We start from the raw sequence: 19,601 nt of genomic DNA on the forward strand, positions 1-19,601 counted from the left end.
AAACAAGCACTTCTATTCATAACACAAGGTTTTATTTGAAATTAGAGGGGGAAGCTACAAATATGTGGTGTGCTAATATTTGTATGTGACTCATGTCCTGGCGTGACATTAGCTTCATGAGACAAGGAGTCCTGCCCATTCATGTGGGCGATCAGGACTCCCCACTTTGGGGAGTTATAAACCTCACTTTCCTACATGGAAATAGGAAGTGTTTTGTACTGTGACCAAAAAGAACATAATATATTTAGCATTATAAGGTTGTAAGCAAATTTAAAAATTAGACTCCCAATCCAGTATATCTCATGGGAGCTGGATTGAAAGGCTGCCTCCTCTTGGGCACACCCAGTCTCCTTCCCTTAACTCTAGCCTCTGCAGGCATTCAGACCATGGAAATACCCAAACACAGCTTGAAAAGTCATGAAAATCTCTGATCCTATACTAAGCTAACTAGAAGGGAGAAGAAGCCTTAATCAATTAGAAAACATCCAGAATCTGAAGTTATCAAAGTGTAATTTCAAATCTTTCATAAAAAGAGAGAACTGTGAAAACTTTTCTGTGTGTCCCATTTTGTTACTACTTTGTATTGAGACCATTGGTTTCCACTAAATACGTATGGGCTATTTGCTTCTGGATTTGAATGAGGAAGAGCATAGAAGCCATTGAAAGGACATGGTCACTCAGGTTTTATTTCTTGATTTCCCAAGAAGATAAGTACTGACATTAGATGGGAATCAGACTTATGAATCCCAAGCCTTGCTAGGTCACTACCACAGATTTGTAGGATTGGTCCTGGATTTTGATACTGATGGAGTTATAAATTCCCTTAAGGAAAAAGTGGGCTTAACTGCATGACAATAGTATTGCACATGTTAGTGCCACCATTCCATGTAGTGCATTGAACAGAGCTCCCTGCACTTGTGCACAGAGAGGCCCAGCATGGCCTTATGCTGTGGTCTTTCTATCCAGGCAGAACCAGAATTCCCATGGTTTTCCCAACCCACAGAGACTGCTTCAGAGTTTCTTGAGGGACTACTCTAAGCTAAGAAGCAAGAGGCCTTTATTCCTGCTCACTGTTTAATTTATATTTAATGACTTAATATACTCTATTTATACTCTATTTATCCAGTGTTGTTTGGGATTCATACTTGTGTTACAGATGAGTACATTGTGACCAAGTTTTGACTTACAACTTTCCTTATTTTCAAATTCAGAGTAACAGACATAAACCTGGGGAGGCTGGTCCGTGGGGATGCCCATGAATGTTACGTCTCACCTGTGGCCAGAGCTGTAATTGAACTTCTTGAAAAGTCAGGTAGGATGGCTCCTTCAGAAATAAGGATTTCTTTTTGGAAGATTCTAATTGAAACATGGAGGTGATATTCAATGTCGGCTCTTTTTCTTATCTTTTGGGAGATATAAATGACTGACAAATTTTTCTAACAGGATCAACTGTATTACAGTTTTATAAAGAAACTAGTAAAGATGAGTGACCTATTGTAAACAAATGCTCAGCTTCTCTCATGAACACTCAGAATAACCACAATGAAAAATGTCCCAACCTTCAACTTCTCAGTCTGTCAATATGTAAAGTTAAATAAAACTTATGTTTAAGATTTAAATGAGGAAGCTTTCAGATATAGTTCAGAGTATGGAAACTTTGGGGTTTATCAGGGAGCATCTCTTTCAATAATCAGTATTTAATTTCCTCTATTCTCCCCTTGACCTTGCTCTTTTATGTCAGTGATAGAGAAATGAATAATTTCTTTCTTAGTTATCAGATTTAATTAGTAAATTATTATTGTCTGTTTCATATATTTTAAGGTCTTTCTAGCTGAATATATAAAAATTTAACTAAATTTTTCTCTATTCCAGCTTGAGTAAAAAAGCAGCAAATGTCCCTCTTTTACACCCAAACTTACAACAATCAAACAAAAATTCCAAAATATTTAATATCCCAAACATAAAGAACTTACACAACTCATTATCCAATAATAATATAATTGAAATAATTAGAAATGTCTGAATAGACATTTTTTCAAAGAAGACATACAGATGGCCTACATTCACATGAAGAAATTACTCAATATCACTAATTATCAGGGAAATGCAAATAAAAACCACAATAAGATGTCACCTCACACCAATCAAATGACTAGAATCAAAAACGAAATAAAAGTGTTGGTGAGGATGTGGAGAAAAAGGAACCCTCGTGCACTGTTGGTGGGAATGCAAACTGGTGTAGCTTCTGTGGAGGATAGTATGGAGATTCTTTCAAAAAATTAAAAATAGAAATATCGTATGATCCAGTAATTCTATTCCCTGGGTATTCACCCAAAGAAAATGAAAATACTAATTCCAAAAGATATCTGCACCGCTATGTTTATTGCAGCACTATTTACAATAGCCAAGATATGGGAGCAATCTAAGTATCTACTGATTGATGAATGGGTAGAGAGGTTGTAGTATACATATACAATGGAATATTACTCAGCCATAAAAAAGAGTGAGGCTTTGCCATTTGTGACAACATGGGTGGATCCAGAGGGTATTATTCTAAGTGAAATGAGTCAGAGAAAGACCAATATCATATGATTTCACTTACATGTGGTATCTAAAAAACAAAGCAGAAACAGGCCCATAAACATAGAGAATACACTGGTGGTTGTGATGGGAGGGGGGAGTGGGCAAAATGGGTGAAGGGGAATGGAATGTACAGGCTTCTGGTTATGGAATGAATATGTCATGGGAATGAAAGATACAGCATAGGGAATATTGTCAATGGCATTAAAATACCATTGTATGGTGACAGGTGGCAGTCACACTTATGGTGGGCATAGCGTGACATATAGCCTTATTGAATCACTATGTTGTATACCTGAAACTAATGTAACATTGTGTGTCAATTATACTTCAGTAACTTCAGTAAAAAATCTCCAAAATATATACCAAGCTTCCATTAGAAGGTTAACTTTTAATATATACTTTTAAGACATTAGCCATTAAGCTGAAATAACCCATGTAGACCCTATTTTTCCATCATATGAATTATCAGCATGATGATTCTCAGTCACTCTACCATAATATTCACAAAGAGTAAATTAATGGCTGATAGTCATCGTAGGCTATAACATGGCTCAGAGGACCAAATTTTAAGGGGTTATTTTTCCTTATACTAAAACTGCATGGGAGGAAGGCTCTCACGTTTTGATTATAATACTGAATTCCCATTTGGTGGGTAGGTGTCAACCTAGATGGAAAGAAGATCTTGATAATAGGAGCCCATGGGTCTTTGGAAGCTGCTCTGCAATGCCTGTTCCAGAGAAGAGGATCCATGACAATGACCTCTCAATGGAAGACACCTCATCTTCAAAGCAAGGTAAACATCTTTTATATGGAAAACATAATTTTAAGTGCTTATATTAGAAAAGGGAAAAGACTAGAAATGTATAGACTAAGCACTGAACGTAAGAAGTAAGAGAAAGAAGAGCAGAAAAATCTCAAAGGATGAAAACAATAAAGAGCAGAGATTAATGAAATAGAAAGCAAAATGTGAGAGATTATGAACTAAGCCAAAAGTTGGTTCTTGGAAGAGTCTAGTAAGATGGAAATACTGCTAGCCAAAATAATCAAGACAAAAGGAGAACACCAGCAATGTTAGGAATGAACAAAGAGGCATAACCACAGAACAAAACTCATTTTCTAAAAAGGAGGCGATGAACAATGTTAGACATAAATTTGAAAATTTATATGAAATGAAAACTTCTAAAACATGTAACTTACAAAATGGATTTAAGTAAAATTGATTAGACTTTTACACAGTAAAGACATTGGATCAGTCTGCCCACTAACCACACAAACAAATTCTGCCACCATCAAAGAACAGATCATAATTTTTTCTCCAAAGAATAGAAAGAGAACACTTTCTAGCCTATTTTATGAGTGTCCAAACCAGAGGACAAGATGCTAAAGGGCAATTATAGACCCATTCATCTGTGAACCTAGATAAAATAATCATTATCAAAATGTTAGCAAACCAAATCCAGCAGCAGGTTGGGGTTAGCATAGGATTGCAGGGGTGGTTTAATATCAGAAAAATCCATTAAAATCTGTTAACATTCAGCACGTTATCAGATTAAAAACCATGCTGTCACCTAGTAAATACAGAAAAGTCATTTGATAAAATCCCTTATGATTTTGTTTCCTAAAAAAACTCTTGGTCTAGGAAATTAAAGGAATTCCTTAACCCAATAAAATATCTATAAAAAGTTAGAGCAAGTATCTCATTTAATAATGAAATATTAGAAACATTTCTTTTAAAATTTGGAAAGATAGAAGGGTGCCTGTTATCAGTACTTCTAATCAGCACTCTATGGGAATTACTAGACAGAGGCATAATGTGAAAAAAGGATTTATAATGATTGGAAAGGAAGACACTACCCTGTCATTAATCTTAGATGATAATATTACCTACATAAAAAGCCCAAAAGAATCTATGAAAAAGAGAAGAGTAAGATTCACTTGGGTTCTTGGATATAAGATCAAGATGCAAAAACCAATTGCATTTCTAAACACTGCACTCACAGTTCAAAAATTCTTTTTAAAGATTTATTCATTTGAGAGAGACAAAGGGAGAGAGCTCATGCATGTGAGCAGTAGAACGAGAGGGAAAGCCCTAAGTGGACTCTCTGCTAAGTACAGAGCCTGATGCAGGGCTTGATCTCATGACCCGGAGATCTCAACCAGAGCTGAAACCAAGAGTCAGATGTTCAACCAGCTATGCCACCCCAGGTGCCCCATAATTTCTTATTAATCTTTTAAAAATTAATTTTTAAATTATAGTTTATAATAGCAATGGGAATACAAGGTACTTAGGAATATATTTAACAGAAGTTATTTCTGATCTTTTGAAAGAAATTATGTAATTTTGATGAAGGTGATTGAAGAATCAAAAACAGATACCATGTTCATGGATAAGAGGACTCAATATCTTAAAGATACTGATTCTGCCCAAATTAATCTATAAATTTGAGTTAAAGTCTTGACTTATTATTATTATTATTTTTTTTTGACTTATTATTATTTTGGATTGTTTGACAAGATGATTCTAAAATTTACCTGGAGGCAGAAGGGCAAAAACAAGACAATTTTGAAGAGAACTTGAGCTATAAATATCAATGTGAAAGAATTTTTCAATATAGTGCTTTCTAGAAAAAAGCATTTGCACAAGGGATATTGCATGTGACACCATTTATTTGAGGTCTAAAAGCAATACCATATATATCTATGTTTTAGGGCTTCATATATTAAGTAAAAGAATAAAGAAATCTATGGACCTTGAACTAAATCAGGAAACTATAGGGACAAAGAGGTGGGTGTAGGTGGAAAGAAAACTCACTTAAATTGATCATGCCTTTTTTCTGGGCAATGGGCTGGGTGTCCAAGTGCATTATGTCATTTTTTTACAATTTCATGGCTGGAACACTTAATAAAAGTTTTTAATTTCAAAAATTTCAAGCAAATTTGTGAAGTTAAATTAAAAGGGTTAAGTACAATAGAGTAACTGCAGAACAACATCGAAAAATACACGTTCCTCATGTGCCCCATGAGAACAGAGATGAGCAGTTGTAGTCCTGTCCAGGGAAGGCAGGTGTTTTGACTGAGAATTGTAATATTTGAGTGGCAGATGGATCTAATAAACAAAGTTCTTTCTCCCATTAAGACAGCTAAGAAATGTGGTCTCACATTTAAGCTCAAACCTATGTGCCTTTTTAGTGGTCACCACATGGTGGCAGCCTATTCAAGAAAATTCAAGGACTAGGTTTTGAAATTCAGAGTCGGGGATTTTTGATTTGGAAGCTTAGTGGAAGAGGAAAACAGACCTTACTCTGAACTGAACAGCTGTGGCAAAAAAGAGAAAAATACCTTCATTGGCAACTGAATGTTTTCACAGCTGTCACAGATACTTTGCTAGTTGTATCTGTATTTTTGTAAAACAAAGACATCTTTCAAAGTACTTTTTTATTATGGAAATAAATCACCTTGACTCTTCTTTGGGATAAATCTCATCCTAACTTTGAGAACAATCAAGTGGCTTTACTCTCTAGAGAATCCAGAAATGGGGTAGATATCCAAGAAAGTTCTCTGGAATAGTTTGTGTTGCACACACATTCTATTTCTTGATTCCTGGGCACTTATAATGGCATCACTGTAAATCTTAGAGACTGTGGACTTTCTCCTTATTGCTTCATCTTTGTAGCTGGAAATTTGGAAAGGAAGGTTCAGGGCTCCTCATACTCATCTTTGAAATTTTTTTGGCCTCTAGAATTCAGCCCCCTTCTACCTGGCCTACTTACTACTTGTCCCACCACGAGGCAAAGCCTTTATCTTTCTATTTTCATGCCAGCGTCTAGAACTTCACTAGCCATGTACCTCCCCACAATATGCCTCCTGACATTTGACTTTTCACTCTTCTGTATTGTATTTCTAAAACATAGGCCGTGGCTAGGCCTTGTTTCAAAGGGTCAGCAGACCTCTGCAGACTACAGTGGTAGCACCTCAACGTGGGTTGCATCCTGGGGTCCTGCCCAGGACAGGGTATGTCCACCCTTGCCACACCCTTAGGAAACTTTCCTTCACTGTGAAAAACAGTGAACATGTAAATGTAACCACAGTTTGGGATTTTTGTTTTCTAATTATATCAACAAGGAATAAAGAGCACAATGTAAGATGATAGTACATTTAGGCTCTCCTTATCAGCAATGATAAGTGTTGGGGAAAGAAGAGGGGAAATAGAAGATTATGGCTATTAGGTCAAAGGAACTCATATTTGTAAAGCATTTCTTAATAGACTTATTTGTACTTGACATGGAACAAGAGCCCCTGTTGGCCATCTGGTTGGGGATTTCCTTCCTGAGAGGTTGGGGATCAGAGGTGACCATGTAACATTAGAGTCCTGTGTACCACCTCCTCCACTACACATAACCTCTCAAGTTTGGTATGACGTACAAGCAATTACAGCCTATTGCTACCGGTAGGAACTGCCTTGGAGGGTGTGGAGTCAGACATGGTATTTGTGTTCTTGGTAAGGATTAGGACATAGGCTTTGGTGACAAACAGCTCTGGATTCAAGCCTTTTCTGAACCTTGTCTCTTGTCTCTTTATGTGTAGAATGCGGATCGTTATACCCCCTACCTCATAGGGCTGCTGGGGGCATTCCGTGATATAAGTTTGCTTACCACAGAACTTAGCACCTACAGACATCCACATTAATTGCTTGGCTGCTGTTAATGGTGAGTCAGGAAAGGCACTGGCAAGCTTCACAATGTGGAAAAGTCAGTGGGTTGATTAAATCATAAGGAGGTAAGCTAAAAAATAGTGGGACCTAGGTCCCTCATTGGAAGCCCGGTAGATATGCTTCTTTCTAATGTATGGCTGGCAGAAGGAGAGACGCCTATGTGAGGCTTCCCAACAACATGTGGAGGTGGAGGGAATGAGACCAAAGCAAAAAAGAGAGACTGTCTTGGAAAGAGTGGATGCCCAGCTTTGGCCTGTCCAGGGTCATCCCCCACTCTCTACCAGGTGTATCCCCAACCTTAAGTAATTTAACAGAGATCCTTTGCTCCTGGCTGTGGGGGACCTCTCTTCGTTCTGTTACTCAGAAGCCCCTGTACTTCAAGTTGTGTCTGGTGGGTGTTCCTTGTTTATTAATTACTTCTTATGGGAATGTTATTCCTCCCTACAATATAGAGGAATGGTTACATAGAGTTAGTTAAATAGAAATGGATGCTGATTATGCATAAAATCTCCATGGGGCCTGAACATGAAGGATTGAGATGTACCTTTTTAGAGTTTTGTGCAAAATAGAGTAGACTTTTGTAATTTGCAGCTTTACCATTCTATGCCCATCTGAGTGTGTCACTGAAAATTAAGAATAACTTTCCTGCTTTGTTTGAGCATCACTTCTGGGCTTTGCTATATGTTATGCATTTATGCGTGGGGGAGGGGAAGAATGTCTGGGCATTTGTCCAAATTAGCTGCATGCTGTGGAGGAGCATCAGATGTCAGTAAGCCAAAGCACTGGATCTGATTGTTTTTGGGTAGGGCTAAGGAATCACCACCCTTCCTCCACCCACACAGAGGCCCCACACTCAGCTTCCCAGACCCCTGGTGTGGAATGTCTCCCCAGTGTGGGGACTGGACAGAGCTGCTGCCCAGTGAGAACTGGCTTATCTCTTCCTCACCCTGATGAGTTCACTCTGATGCCAAAAGCAATTTGAGGTGAGGGAATGTTCTGCATTTGGTATTTATGAGTTGGAGTGGTACCCCTCTCCAGGGAAGAGAGGTTGACAGGTTCCTTGGGGCCCCATGTGCACACCCCCTTACTCGGTACTGCTAGCAGGAGAGCCTCTTCTGAATTTGTGGTTAGACACAGCTGGAGGACCGGGTGAAATGGCCTCCAGCTGTGACAGATCGGGTCAATCCCAGCTGTGTGTATAAGAAATAACCCAGAAATAAGAGAACCGTTTTATTTTGTTTTTCTCAAAGGATCTCATTTCTCCTCCTTCTAACCAAAGAGACCCTCGAAACTAGTACTAACACAAGAACAGAAAAAATCCAAGTCTTTCCCATTTAAAGGATCAAAGTATGTTGGGTTTTTTTGAGCAAAGCTAAATGATCACAGTCATTTCCAGTTTAAATTCACTGCACAGCATGGCTTATAAAAGTGATTTGGAAAATTCTAAATATGTTTGTATTGTACATATGAAATCCTGAAAAAAGAATAATCCTTTTTTCGAAAGATTCGGAGGGAAAAAATCCCTAGCTTTTAAACGGGATGAGATTAGGGGCACCTAGGTGGCTCAGTCAGTTAAGCCCCTGCCTTCGGCTCAGGTCGAGCCCCTCATTGGGCTCTCTGCTCAGCCAGGAGCCTACTTCTCCCTCTCCCTGCAGCTCCCCCTGCTTGTGCTCTCCTCTCTCTCTCTCTCTCTCTCTGTCAAATAAATAAAATCTTTTAAAAATATTAACTAGATGAGATTAGTGAGTTACACGATTGGGGTTTTTAAAAAAATATTTTTAAATTTATAATGTATTTGCCTTTTAAATGCTGTGGAAAGAAAACATACTTACAAACCAAAATTACAATAATACTGGTTTTTCTGGAGATCTTTATTTCATCATAAGGCTTGGAGTTAATGTCAAGTGTCCTGTCATTTCTACCCTGAGGACTCCTTTTTGCATTTCTTGTAGGGCAGGTCTAGTGATAATATACTCCCTTCGTTTTGTTAATATGTGAATATACTAATTTCTCCCTTGTTTTTGAAATACCTTTTTTGCTGGATGGAGAATTCTCATTGACAGATTTTTTTTTTTTTCTTCAGCACTTTATGTTACCCTACTATCTTCTGGCCTTCAAGGTTTCTGGTGAGCATAATAACTCTTTCACAGTAGAGGCCACACTTAAACTAATGACCTATTGTAACGACAGTAATGACCGCTCACATTAGTTGAGTTCGCACCATGAATCAGGCTCAGTGCTTTGCTCACATTGTCTCATTGATTCTGCACAGATTTCCTGTTCAGAAAATTCTCATTCTCCCCATATCACAGATAAGGAAACTGAGACTCTAAGAAGTAGAGACTTTCCAAATCTCTAAAGTCATAAAATGATAGAGGTGGTACAGCCTCCATTTTTAGCCACTGTCCTGAGTCAGCTCTTATTCTAGATCATCACAAAACCCAGTCTCTTAAAAGTACCTTTAAAGTCTAGCCTTTTTGGGATGCCTGAGTGGCTCAGTCGTTGAGCCTGCTTTTCCCTCTGTCTGTGTCTCTGCCTTTATTTATTCATTTATTCATGAGAATAATAGCTTAGCACATTCTTATGAATAAATAAATAAAATCTTCTTTTAAAAAAAGAGTCCTATTCACCCCCCTCTCTGGAGTTAGTAAGTGATGCAATGATTGGGGAGTGGCAGGAGTGAGAATAATGGGAAGTGACATCCAGAGGCATTTTCAGCCCATGAACATGGAAAAATCCATTGAAGATTGCTCTGTGCCCTCCATGACTCAGGTCACTTAGTCACACATTACTGAACAACCTTGGTATTTGCTTGGCACAAAATCTGTGGTGCCCTGGGATCTGGGACAGTCTCCTCCACCACCTGCACCTGTAACTGGTGTGGTGAAAGAAGAGGGACTACTATCAATGTGACTGGGACCCCCCACCTGCCCTCTCAAGGAGGTTGACACCCTCCCTGGCAGGCTGGTGACAAGCCCAAGGCCTCAGGGAGGGAATGGTATTGAGTCTACTTCTGCTACTCCTCTATCTGGGATGACAAACTGTTGGGAAAAAACAAGAGTGAACTCAATGCAAGTCTAATGTCTTGGGACTGATCTCTGATGTTCCTCATCTGAGCTGTCAGGTACTGGTGGGTACAAAAGGTAAGACATCATTATTTTATTTATTTATTTATTTATTTATTTATTTATTTATTTATTTATTTATTGTTTTTTAAAAAAAATATTCATGAGAGACACAGAGAGAGGCAGAGACACAGGCAGAGGGAGAAGCAGGGTCCCCATGGGGAGCCCAATTCAGGACTCAATCCCAGGACCCTGGGATTACACCCTTAGCCGAAGGCAGACACTGAATCACTGTGCCACCCAGGTGCACTGGAATAGGACTTTTTTTTTTTAAGTCTCCAAATCAAGCCAATTATATCTAGCATTGGTGAGAAAAGGATTTGTGAGAGAATCTGTTGGAACCAATGGGCATGCACTCCAGGGGTCCATATATGGTTACATGCCTGTTAGTTATACAGAGTTTGAGGTGCATAAGCACAAAAGAAGGGCTCCCAGCGCATCCTGTAGCAAACAGGCCAGAGGTATCCCCTCCAGTCCACCTAGTATCGTCCCTGTTGGGCTCTTTGCACGTTGGCAGAGCCCAGCTCCACCTTTCACCCCTTCTTCCCCAGTGTAAATGATGTTCCCAAATTAAAATAGGATTTAAAGAATTAGAATACTTGAATTGGTAGGTATTAAACATAATCCACAACAATAAAGCACCTTACATTTGAGTAAAGATACGGTCCTCAAACTTTTTTCCTCTAGCATCTCATTAACGTTACACATGCAGATGAATGGTGGTGAGCCTGGTCACCCATGAGAAGCAGCAGAGCCTGCACTTGAGCCGAGGTCTTGTAACTCCAGTGAGCACGCTCCCGACCGCACCTCAGGCCCCCCTCTGTCCAGGGCAACTTCTTTGCTTTCCAGAGGAGGTGACCCGAAGCCTGAGAGTGACTCAGAGGAAACAATGCAAAAAAAATGTGCAGATGTGTAATCCAAAGTTCAGAATTGGAAAATGCAAACGGGTCAGGAAATACAAAGTTAAATTTTCCACAGCTGCATCACTTGCAGTAACTCCAGCAGGCTGTAGCTATTTAGGTACCGGGTTAACAAGAAGGTAGATCGTCAGGGCTGTCCTGCCTCTCTCTGTGAGGCCTGGCTGGCTTAGTGCTGCTCTGGGAACTATGACTTAGGTATTTCCTCCTTTTTGTGCCACGTGGCTCTGGGTCTTTGTCATATTAGATTCTCCTTAACACACACACAGACTCTCTCCTCTCTTAGCCATCCTTTTTAATTTGATTTTCTCCCTAGAGTGTGAGGAAGGGAATTATTTTTTATGAATCCTTCAAAATACTCCCATTACCAGATGTGAGGTTGTACTTTCCTTCTCTTATGTGTTATACCTCATGTCAGCATCAGCTACACCTGAAGGGAAAGTGTCTTGTCTATGATTCTGGACCCACCTGAATCTCGTTGGTACTCTTCTCATTACATGGAGTGGTAAGTGTGTTGAATGGCTTTGTAAGAGGTAGACTTAGAACATGTAGGAAAAGCAAGGTCATTTCTTATCCTTCGGAGGAAAAAGTTGATAGATGAGTGCTGTTAATCATAATCCTTAACTGTCCGTTTGGCTTGTAGTCATTCTGATTTACAAAAGAAGCACAAGATAGGTCTTAGTTTTAAAAGCCAGTGATCTGATCACAGAGGAGTGGAAAAAAGATAGATGCCCAATTTCTGAAAGGAAAAGAACTTTGCCAAGATGAGATCACTTGGTGTGCAAGGAAGGGGATGGGGGGAATGCCTTTTGCCGAAATTGTCATTCTCTTATCTTGCCAAAGTTTTACAAGATCTGAATGAAAATGATTTGACGTTCTTCTTTTAGGTTACTTTCTCTTTTTAAAAAAATATTTATTTAGTCAAGAGAGACACAGAGAGGGAGAGAGGCAGAGACACAGGCAGAGGGAGAAGCAGGCTCCATGCAGGGAGCCCTATGCGGAAACTGGATTCCGGATCCCAGGATCATGCCCTGAACTGAAGGCAGATGTTCAACACTAAGCCACCCAGGCATCCCCTTTTAGATTACTTTCTATTTGATAATCTGCTTAATATTTCAGTAAAATGTGGATATCGATCCTTAGGTACAAAGCCTTAAATGCTATCTATGGTAGATGTTCAGTTAATTCAACTAGAAAGTTAGACATCCCAAGTTAAATTAATGGATGAATAAACAGAGTCTCTGCTCATGAAACACTCAGCCTGGATGAAGCCTCCATCTGCAGGGAACACACTTGACTCAAACGGCAGGAATTTGCCAGGCAGAGTTGCTAATGCCCATTTCTATAGGAAAGTCACTGATGAATTCCTAATTGCTCAAAATGGATTTTTTTGCTTTTTGTTTGTTTGGCCATTGGGTGTCATTCATACCTGTTGACTATGCCCTCTCCCCTTTGCCTGTGTGACTACTCTACTCTTCCTACCTCCTGGGCCACTCCAGAGTCACCATTTGCTTCTCTTCTCTTACCATGAAGATAAGAATACTCCCAGGGATGTACTTAAGGCCCCTTTCCTGCCCATTCTACCTGTTTCTCTGAGATCACCAAGTTTCTGAGTTTAACTACATCTGTATGCTGACAGATCCCAGCCAACGTCCTCTCCTCCCTGACCATCCTGAGTTCGAATCTAACTTCCTACCAAATGTCTCCTCCCCTTGCATGTTTCCCTCCCACTCTCTCAAACCCATTCTCAGTCCAGCTTCCGGAGTAACCTTCCTAAAACCTGTCTGGTGGTGTGAGGGCAACCAAACAAAGTAACTCTATCAAAGAGCTACTTGTCGGTTAGTGAGAAAAGGTCAGCAAATTTGGAAATTTGGTGTTTGTAGAAAGAAAAGTGACATTTCATTAGGAAAAAAAAAAAAAAGAACCACCTAACTTTTTAGGACTTTGCCATGCAATACTCAAGGAGCCCCTGTGCCACGTAAGATTTCACAGACACACCTTACATTGCAAAGCAATCTAAAGAATCTGCTGTAGAACATATGAGCCACTTAACCAGGCTCACACGACCAACGATGTGTCCCAGTTTATCAAAAGTGGGAGAACACGGGGTGCCTGGGTGGTTAAGCATGGGACTTTGGGTTTCAACCCTGGTCATGATCTCCTGGATTGTAGGATCAAGTCCCATGTTGGGCTCCATGCTCAGTGCAGAATCTGCTTGAGATTCTCTCCTCTGCCCCTCTTCCCCTCAAATTAAAAAAAAAGGAGAACAAGTTCAAGCTGCCCTTGCCTCAAGACCACTCCCTGTGTGTGTGATGCCTGCCCAACTCATGTGCAGGGACTGATCAAGAACACCAATGTCTGTGTTGGCAAAATAAGTAGAAATTGGATGTTTAACCATTTCTTTTCCTATCCCATAGTGGTTTGTCCTATGCACCACTAGAAGATAGATCTTCTATCTAGAAGATCCTAGTTCTAAGTTCTTGTAGGCAGGGATTTTTTTTTATTTTCAGATCCTCAGCAACCTCAGCGTCTGTCCCAAGTTGCACCTGGGATTTGGCTGCTGAGTATACTCACTAAGAATTCTGGACCTTCTTTATTCTCTTTAAGTTACTGTAATTTTAGAAGCAAATCTTTGCTGGATAAAGGACCACAATTGTGATATTACCTGAGACCTATAAAACCTGTTTCTATATTGTTCGTTACTAACACAGTTCAGAAAACAAGTTTTCACAATTCATCAAGACTTATTTTTCAACTTTTTTTTTTCCTAACTCATCCCAGCTTTCAGATAATATACATATCTCATACCTAAGATTTCCATATGTGCCCTTTCAAAACACATTGATAGCGGAAGATAAATTCTGGCTTGGGGGGGGCGTTGTACTTTCTGTAATTTGAATTTTAAAATGCCTTTTTTTTGTTGTTGTTGGTTTTGTTTTGTTTTTGCTAAATACAAAATCATGGTGTTCCTTAGGACCTTGCAAATCACATCTTCCCTGCATCTCCCTCTGTCCATTTTCTGATGCTTGCCCCCCCACCCCTTAAAAATCAATGACGTAGTGAAAAATAGTTTTCATGAGCTCTAAACTATGTTACTCCCACATGCTCCACGTTAAGGTCAGCATATCTGTGTCTTACCATTGTTTTAACATTTGGTCTTCCGCCTGGGGAGTGGGCGGTGCTCTGTAAGCTGCTTCTACTCAAGCCTCAGCAGAGAAAGCAGTATTTTGTTACGAGGTAGAGTTTCAAGGCTGGCTTTGGCCAGGGTCTTTCCCATTTGGGAGGAGGAAAGTAGAAACAGCCAGCGAGACGATAATTCTCCTTGAATTCTAGCTCATTAAAATCTTCCTTACTCCTCAGTGAGTTATTTATTGATTTAAGCAGCTAGCAGTTTTCCTTCCAGAAAGAATTAGCATCTCCAATGTGATCATTCCTAATGGTGGAGATTTTTGTCGTTTCTCTGTGGGATCAACTGTCCTCCAGTTGCTTATTAGCACAGCCCACTTGAGGGTTGTGTTTAAATATGGAGTTGAGGAGTCAGAATGAGATCCCCGAGTTTTATAGGTAATGAAAAGAACAGGTTGTATCAAAAGCACCATGTGTAGGAAACTAAGTGTTCTTGGGGGACTTACATGAACCTGTGATCCTTGGCTTTTTCCAAAATGAATGTTTCGGGCTTGTACTTATTAACTTCCTTTTTTTTTTTTCTTAACTATTTAAAACTTTTAATATGTTTTAACATATTCTGTTTTTGCTGCTCTTGTGCATGAAAATGTAGCAAAAATGGCATTTCTTATCTGCTGATTATTTCCAACGAGAGTTAAACATTTGAGTTTTCTCTCGAGGCTTGCTATGTTTGAATATCTCCAGTAGTATCAATAGATGAAGAAGTACATTTTTTAAATTCAGATGTTTAAAATCCTCTTTCCTTAACACTTTTTTGTCCCTAAATGTAACATCACTCAAAAATTTAGCGGCTCTTAGGATCTGCCTTTGGAGAACATGTGGCACTAAACGCACTAGATTACTGGGGATGTTAGCAGTAAACTTTTGAATTCCGTTTCACAGTGTTGTGGTCCCACAGCATTTAAAAAAAAAAAAAAAAGGATGACGGGCAGCCCGGGTGGCTCAGCGGTTTAGCGCTGCCTTCAGCCTAGGGCGTGATCCTGGAGCCCCAGGATCAAGTCCCACATTGGGCTCCCTGCATGAAACCTGCTTGTCCTCTGCCTGTGTCTCTACATCTCTCTCTCTCTCTCATAAATAAATAAAATCTTAAAAAAAAAAAAGACTTATTTCCCTGTCCTCTTGGGCCTTCTCAAAGCCCACAGAGCCGTCCTTTAGGAGAGACAGGGCTTGGGATCGAGTCCCACGTCAGGCTCCCTGCATGGAGCCTGCTTCTCCCTCTGCCTGTGTCTCTGCCCACCCACCCCCCCCGTGTTTGTCTCTCATGAATAAATAAATAAAATCTTTAAAAAAAAAAAGGATGACAGTTTTAGTAGGGGCTTCTTCTCTTTTTAATGTGAGTCACACAATTGATTTACTGTGACACCATTTCAGCATACTCTTCCTGTGTCTTAATGTGTGGTAGTGGAAAGCAGCAAGCACTGTTTGGGTCCAGTGAATGTGTTAATTCCCTTTTCCCTGTTGACGTGACCAAATTGATCAAATAGATCAGGTGTTCCTGGGATGCTAACTTTAAAGGTTGCCTTCACCTGCTCTTTGAAAAGACATGCCTTTTAAATTGTTACCGTGTTCCTCCTCTGTCAGAGGAATTTGGATCTGTTCTAGATCCTGGCCTTTTACTTTCATAAACCAGCTAGGCCTGTCATGGATCTGCTTCCCTGCACTGCCATCTCTTGTCCTGAGATTTTTAAGAGACGTTAGTGGATGCAGCCTCTTGCCCAAAGTGTGTTACAGAAGACTTAGGCTGAATTGCTGACCCGGTGCTTCCCGCAGCAATCAGCCTGTCCAAGCAGAGAATGGATGAGGGTGCATGAGCACCTTTAGTTATGGGGAACTTGGGTGGTGGTAGCAGCAATGGGTATGTCTATGTTTTGTCTTCCTCTCCTCTATCTGTCTGATTCTAAAGAGTCTGCGGTTGGTTGCAGGGCATGGAAGTCTGCGGGCAAAGCAATGTGGGGAGGAAAGCAGTGTGGGGGAGTGGAGGATGGGCAGTTGTCTCTTTCTCCCTCATTGAGTGTTCTAAGACTGGCTCCTCTAGGGGAAACAGAACTTATGAGAGAGATGCTTACGTTTTCTGAACCTCAGTTTCCTTGTCTATTAAGTGGGTTGGTAGTAATGCCAACCCACATAGCTGACACATGCGATCAGAGCTGTTTTCCCTCATAGGTCCTTCAGATTCCTCCTCCACCTCTCACCTCTGCACATGGATCCAGATTGTGATCATCTATTGCTTAGTTGGGATAGTACTGGGACAGATGGTCATTATTTGGTTGAGATCAGAGTCAATCTCTTCTAAATGTCCCCTTCCTACCAGACATGTTTCTCCAGCACTGTTATCAAAATTGGACAAGACAGTTGTGATGAATGTGTTTTGTGTCAATAGTTGCATTCTTTCCTTTTTCTTAAACAAAAAACAAAAAAACAAAAAAAACCAAGCCGTTTTACAGGAGACTAAGCAGAGCCTCCCAGAAAATGAGATTCTTTCTTGAGCTTTTGAAATTCCTCCCATAGATCCAGTAAAAGTTCCATATGGGCCTAATTTTGACTGTGTAGTTGTACAGGCCTGCAGGCCCCCCAAACTGGCCAGATCTTCAAGTGGCTACCCTGCAACCACCCCCGCCCTCCTCCTGAGCCACTGCATGAATCCGGACACCGCCCATCCTGTACCCCTTTCAGTCTCCTGCCTCCATCCGTGTAGTTTCCATGGCCCCATCCTTTCTCTGGAGACTGTAGTTAGTGGTGAAAACGTGTAGATGGTGATACTGCACCCAGTGGACACGCTGAACTGGCTACCTTGAAGAAATTGTGCCCCTTTTTCTTTCTAGGATACGATAATCATGCCTTGTCCTGACATGTGCTGCATTAAGAAATTAGTGAAGTGATTCTGTCCATGTTCTTAGGGTGGCACCAAACTGGATGGCTGTTATATATTGCACGGAAGTTAGTTGACACAGATCGCTAGTCATGTGTCTCTGCCACAGATTAAAACACATGTGATGTTTTTCTTTTTCTTTCTAGCTTCTTGAGTCTGATATTGTGGTGTTAGGCTCTCCTAAGCCAGAAGAGATTCCCCTTTCTTGGATACAGCCAGGAACTACGGTTCTCAACTGTTCCCATGACTTCCTATCAGGTGGGCAAATGTCTTAAAATTGGTGTTGGGCTGCTAATGAAAGCAGGTAAGATTGTTATGAGAAATGTTAACCTTATTCAGAAGAGAGGATGTCCCTGAAAGGTTGGTCATCATCAGCATCTGTATAGAGAATAGGAAACTCAGAATGTTGACGGCCTACTCATTGAGTTACCTGATACTGAAACTACATCGTCAGGTGAAGAGAAGCCAAGATGCCAGCTACGGTAGCCGCCTTCCACTCCCACATGCAGACATGCCCCTCCTGGCCCCTAGCATGGAGTAGTCAGGTCGGTTGTGATCTGAAGTAGATTATCCGTCCATGTGTGAGATACACTAGAAATAGTGGTTTCCAGTCTTGTACAACAGAGCAGAATCCATTCTCCCAAAGAAATCTTTAGATGAACCTCAACATGTCAAAGCAAATGAAAACAGTTGCTGGGAGGGATGGGAATGGAGACCAGCCCTTGTGCCTGATTTCCCCTTGTAGTGACCCCTCAGGCACTTCCTTGGAGCCTCAGAGGCACCTCAGAGCAGTGTGAAAGTCGCCATCAGAAACAGGTGGTCTTAGGATGGTGTTTCACCAAGGGATCCAGGAATGTCTGGGACCATACCAGACCTCCCTGCCCCCACCACCCTTCAGAGGAGCTGGGGCTGTGCCCACATCAGCATATCCAGGCGAGGGACCAGTAGAACAGGCCCAGAGGGATGCTTTTTTCTCATTCACTGAAAGACTCTCTGAGACTAAGAAAGCTTTGCACTGTACCTAGCCCACCTTTTCAATCCTTGGGTAACGTGTGTATAAGAGATCCTACTTCCCTGTTACCTGCAGCCTTCAGGTTTCAGTGTTGGAGAGGACCATGCTGAGCTGGCCTGTTGGGCAGCATTTTTCCCCAGGGTGGTCAGAGGTTGAGCCAAAGTGGGTCTCTGTCCTCTTTCACTTTTGCTAGATCTGGAAACCTAGACTGCTCCACAGAAGAGTGAAATAGAGAATAGTATCAAATTGTGTGTGTGTGTGTAAAACTTTGATCCAGTCACCTTAAGATAACCATTTTATATTCTTCCACAAAAAATGCACTGAACTTAATTGGATTGGAATGTAATAGGAGGAAAAAAAAACAATGTATTACTGAAACTCATATAACTATTATTAATATATAACCATTACTTCAAAAAGAAAAATAATAGACCCACCCCTCTAGGAAATTTTCCTCCTCCCGGGGGATCCCTGGGTGGCTCAGTGGTCTAGCGCCTGCCTTTGGCCCAGGGCGCGATCCTGGAGTCCCGGGATCGAGTCCCGCATCAGGCTCCAGGCATGGAGCCTGCTTCTCCCTCCTCCTGTGTCTCTGCCTCTCTCTCTCTCTATGTCTATCATAAATAATAAATAAATAAATATTTTTTTTAAAAAAAGGAAATTTTCCTCCTCCCAAAATTAACCAATCATATTAAAAGCCCTCTGGGGCTGGAGGGGGTGGGGTGGATTGGAGTATGCAGGGATGATGCCCAGGAATTTCCCAGAATGCTCAGGTACTTGGCTCTGCATGAATATCATACAGATGAATAAAGCAATTAGAGGTATAATATAATGTGAATATAGGATTAATTTCTCCTTTTAGCAAATAAAAGGCACTAAATAATTTATTTGAATTATATGTAGTTTTGGGATATAACTTTATTTCCCCACCTGAAAAAAGCAAGGCCCAAGCCATAAATGATGGCCATCACAGATTTGTTCCTCTGCTTAAAATTTGGATGAGGAAAGTCAATTATGACTTTATATTCTTTTCTTTTTAAGATTTATTTATGTAGGCAGCCTCAGTGGCTTAGCGGTTTAGTGCCGCCTTCAGCCCAGGGCATGATCCTGGAGACTCGGGATCGAGTCCTGCATTGGGCTCCCTGCATGGAGCCTATTTCTCCCTCTGCATGTGTCTCTCTTCTCTCTTTCTCTTCCTCCT

The 19,601-nt window shown here is 40.7% G+C and overlaps 1 protein-coding gene across 3 annotated transcripts in view; it reads left to right on the plus strand.

The window, feature by feature from the left end:
* The window catches only part of MTHFD1L (methylenetetrahydrofolate dehydrogenase (NADP+ dependent) 1 like), a 187,194-nt gene that overhangs the window by 12,071 nt on the left and 155,522 nt on the right, over positions 1-19,601 (plus strand). For 2 of the 3 annotated variants that reach the window (XM_049116173.1, XM_025422549.3), the window contains exons 6-8: positions 1,212-1,312; positions 3,240-3,376; positions 17,538-17,649. In XM_049116173.1, coding sequence (XP_048972130.1) covers positions 1,212-1,312; positions 3,240-3,376; positions 17,538-17,649 — 350 coding nt within the window. Of the gene's footprint in view, positions 1-1,211; positions 1,313-3,239; positions 3,377-10,155; positions 10,438-17,537; positions 17,650-19,601 lie in introns of those variants that run through there. The other variant, XM_049116197.1, reaches the window with a different exon arrangement.

Source organism: Canis lupus, chromosome 1 (assembly GCF_003254725.2).
Source record: "Canis lupus dingo isolate Sandy chromosome 1, ASM325472v2, whole genome shotgun sequence".
Classification (NCBI taxonomy): Eukaryota; Metazoa; Chordata; class Mammalia; order Carnivora; family Canidae; genus Canis; species Canis lupus.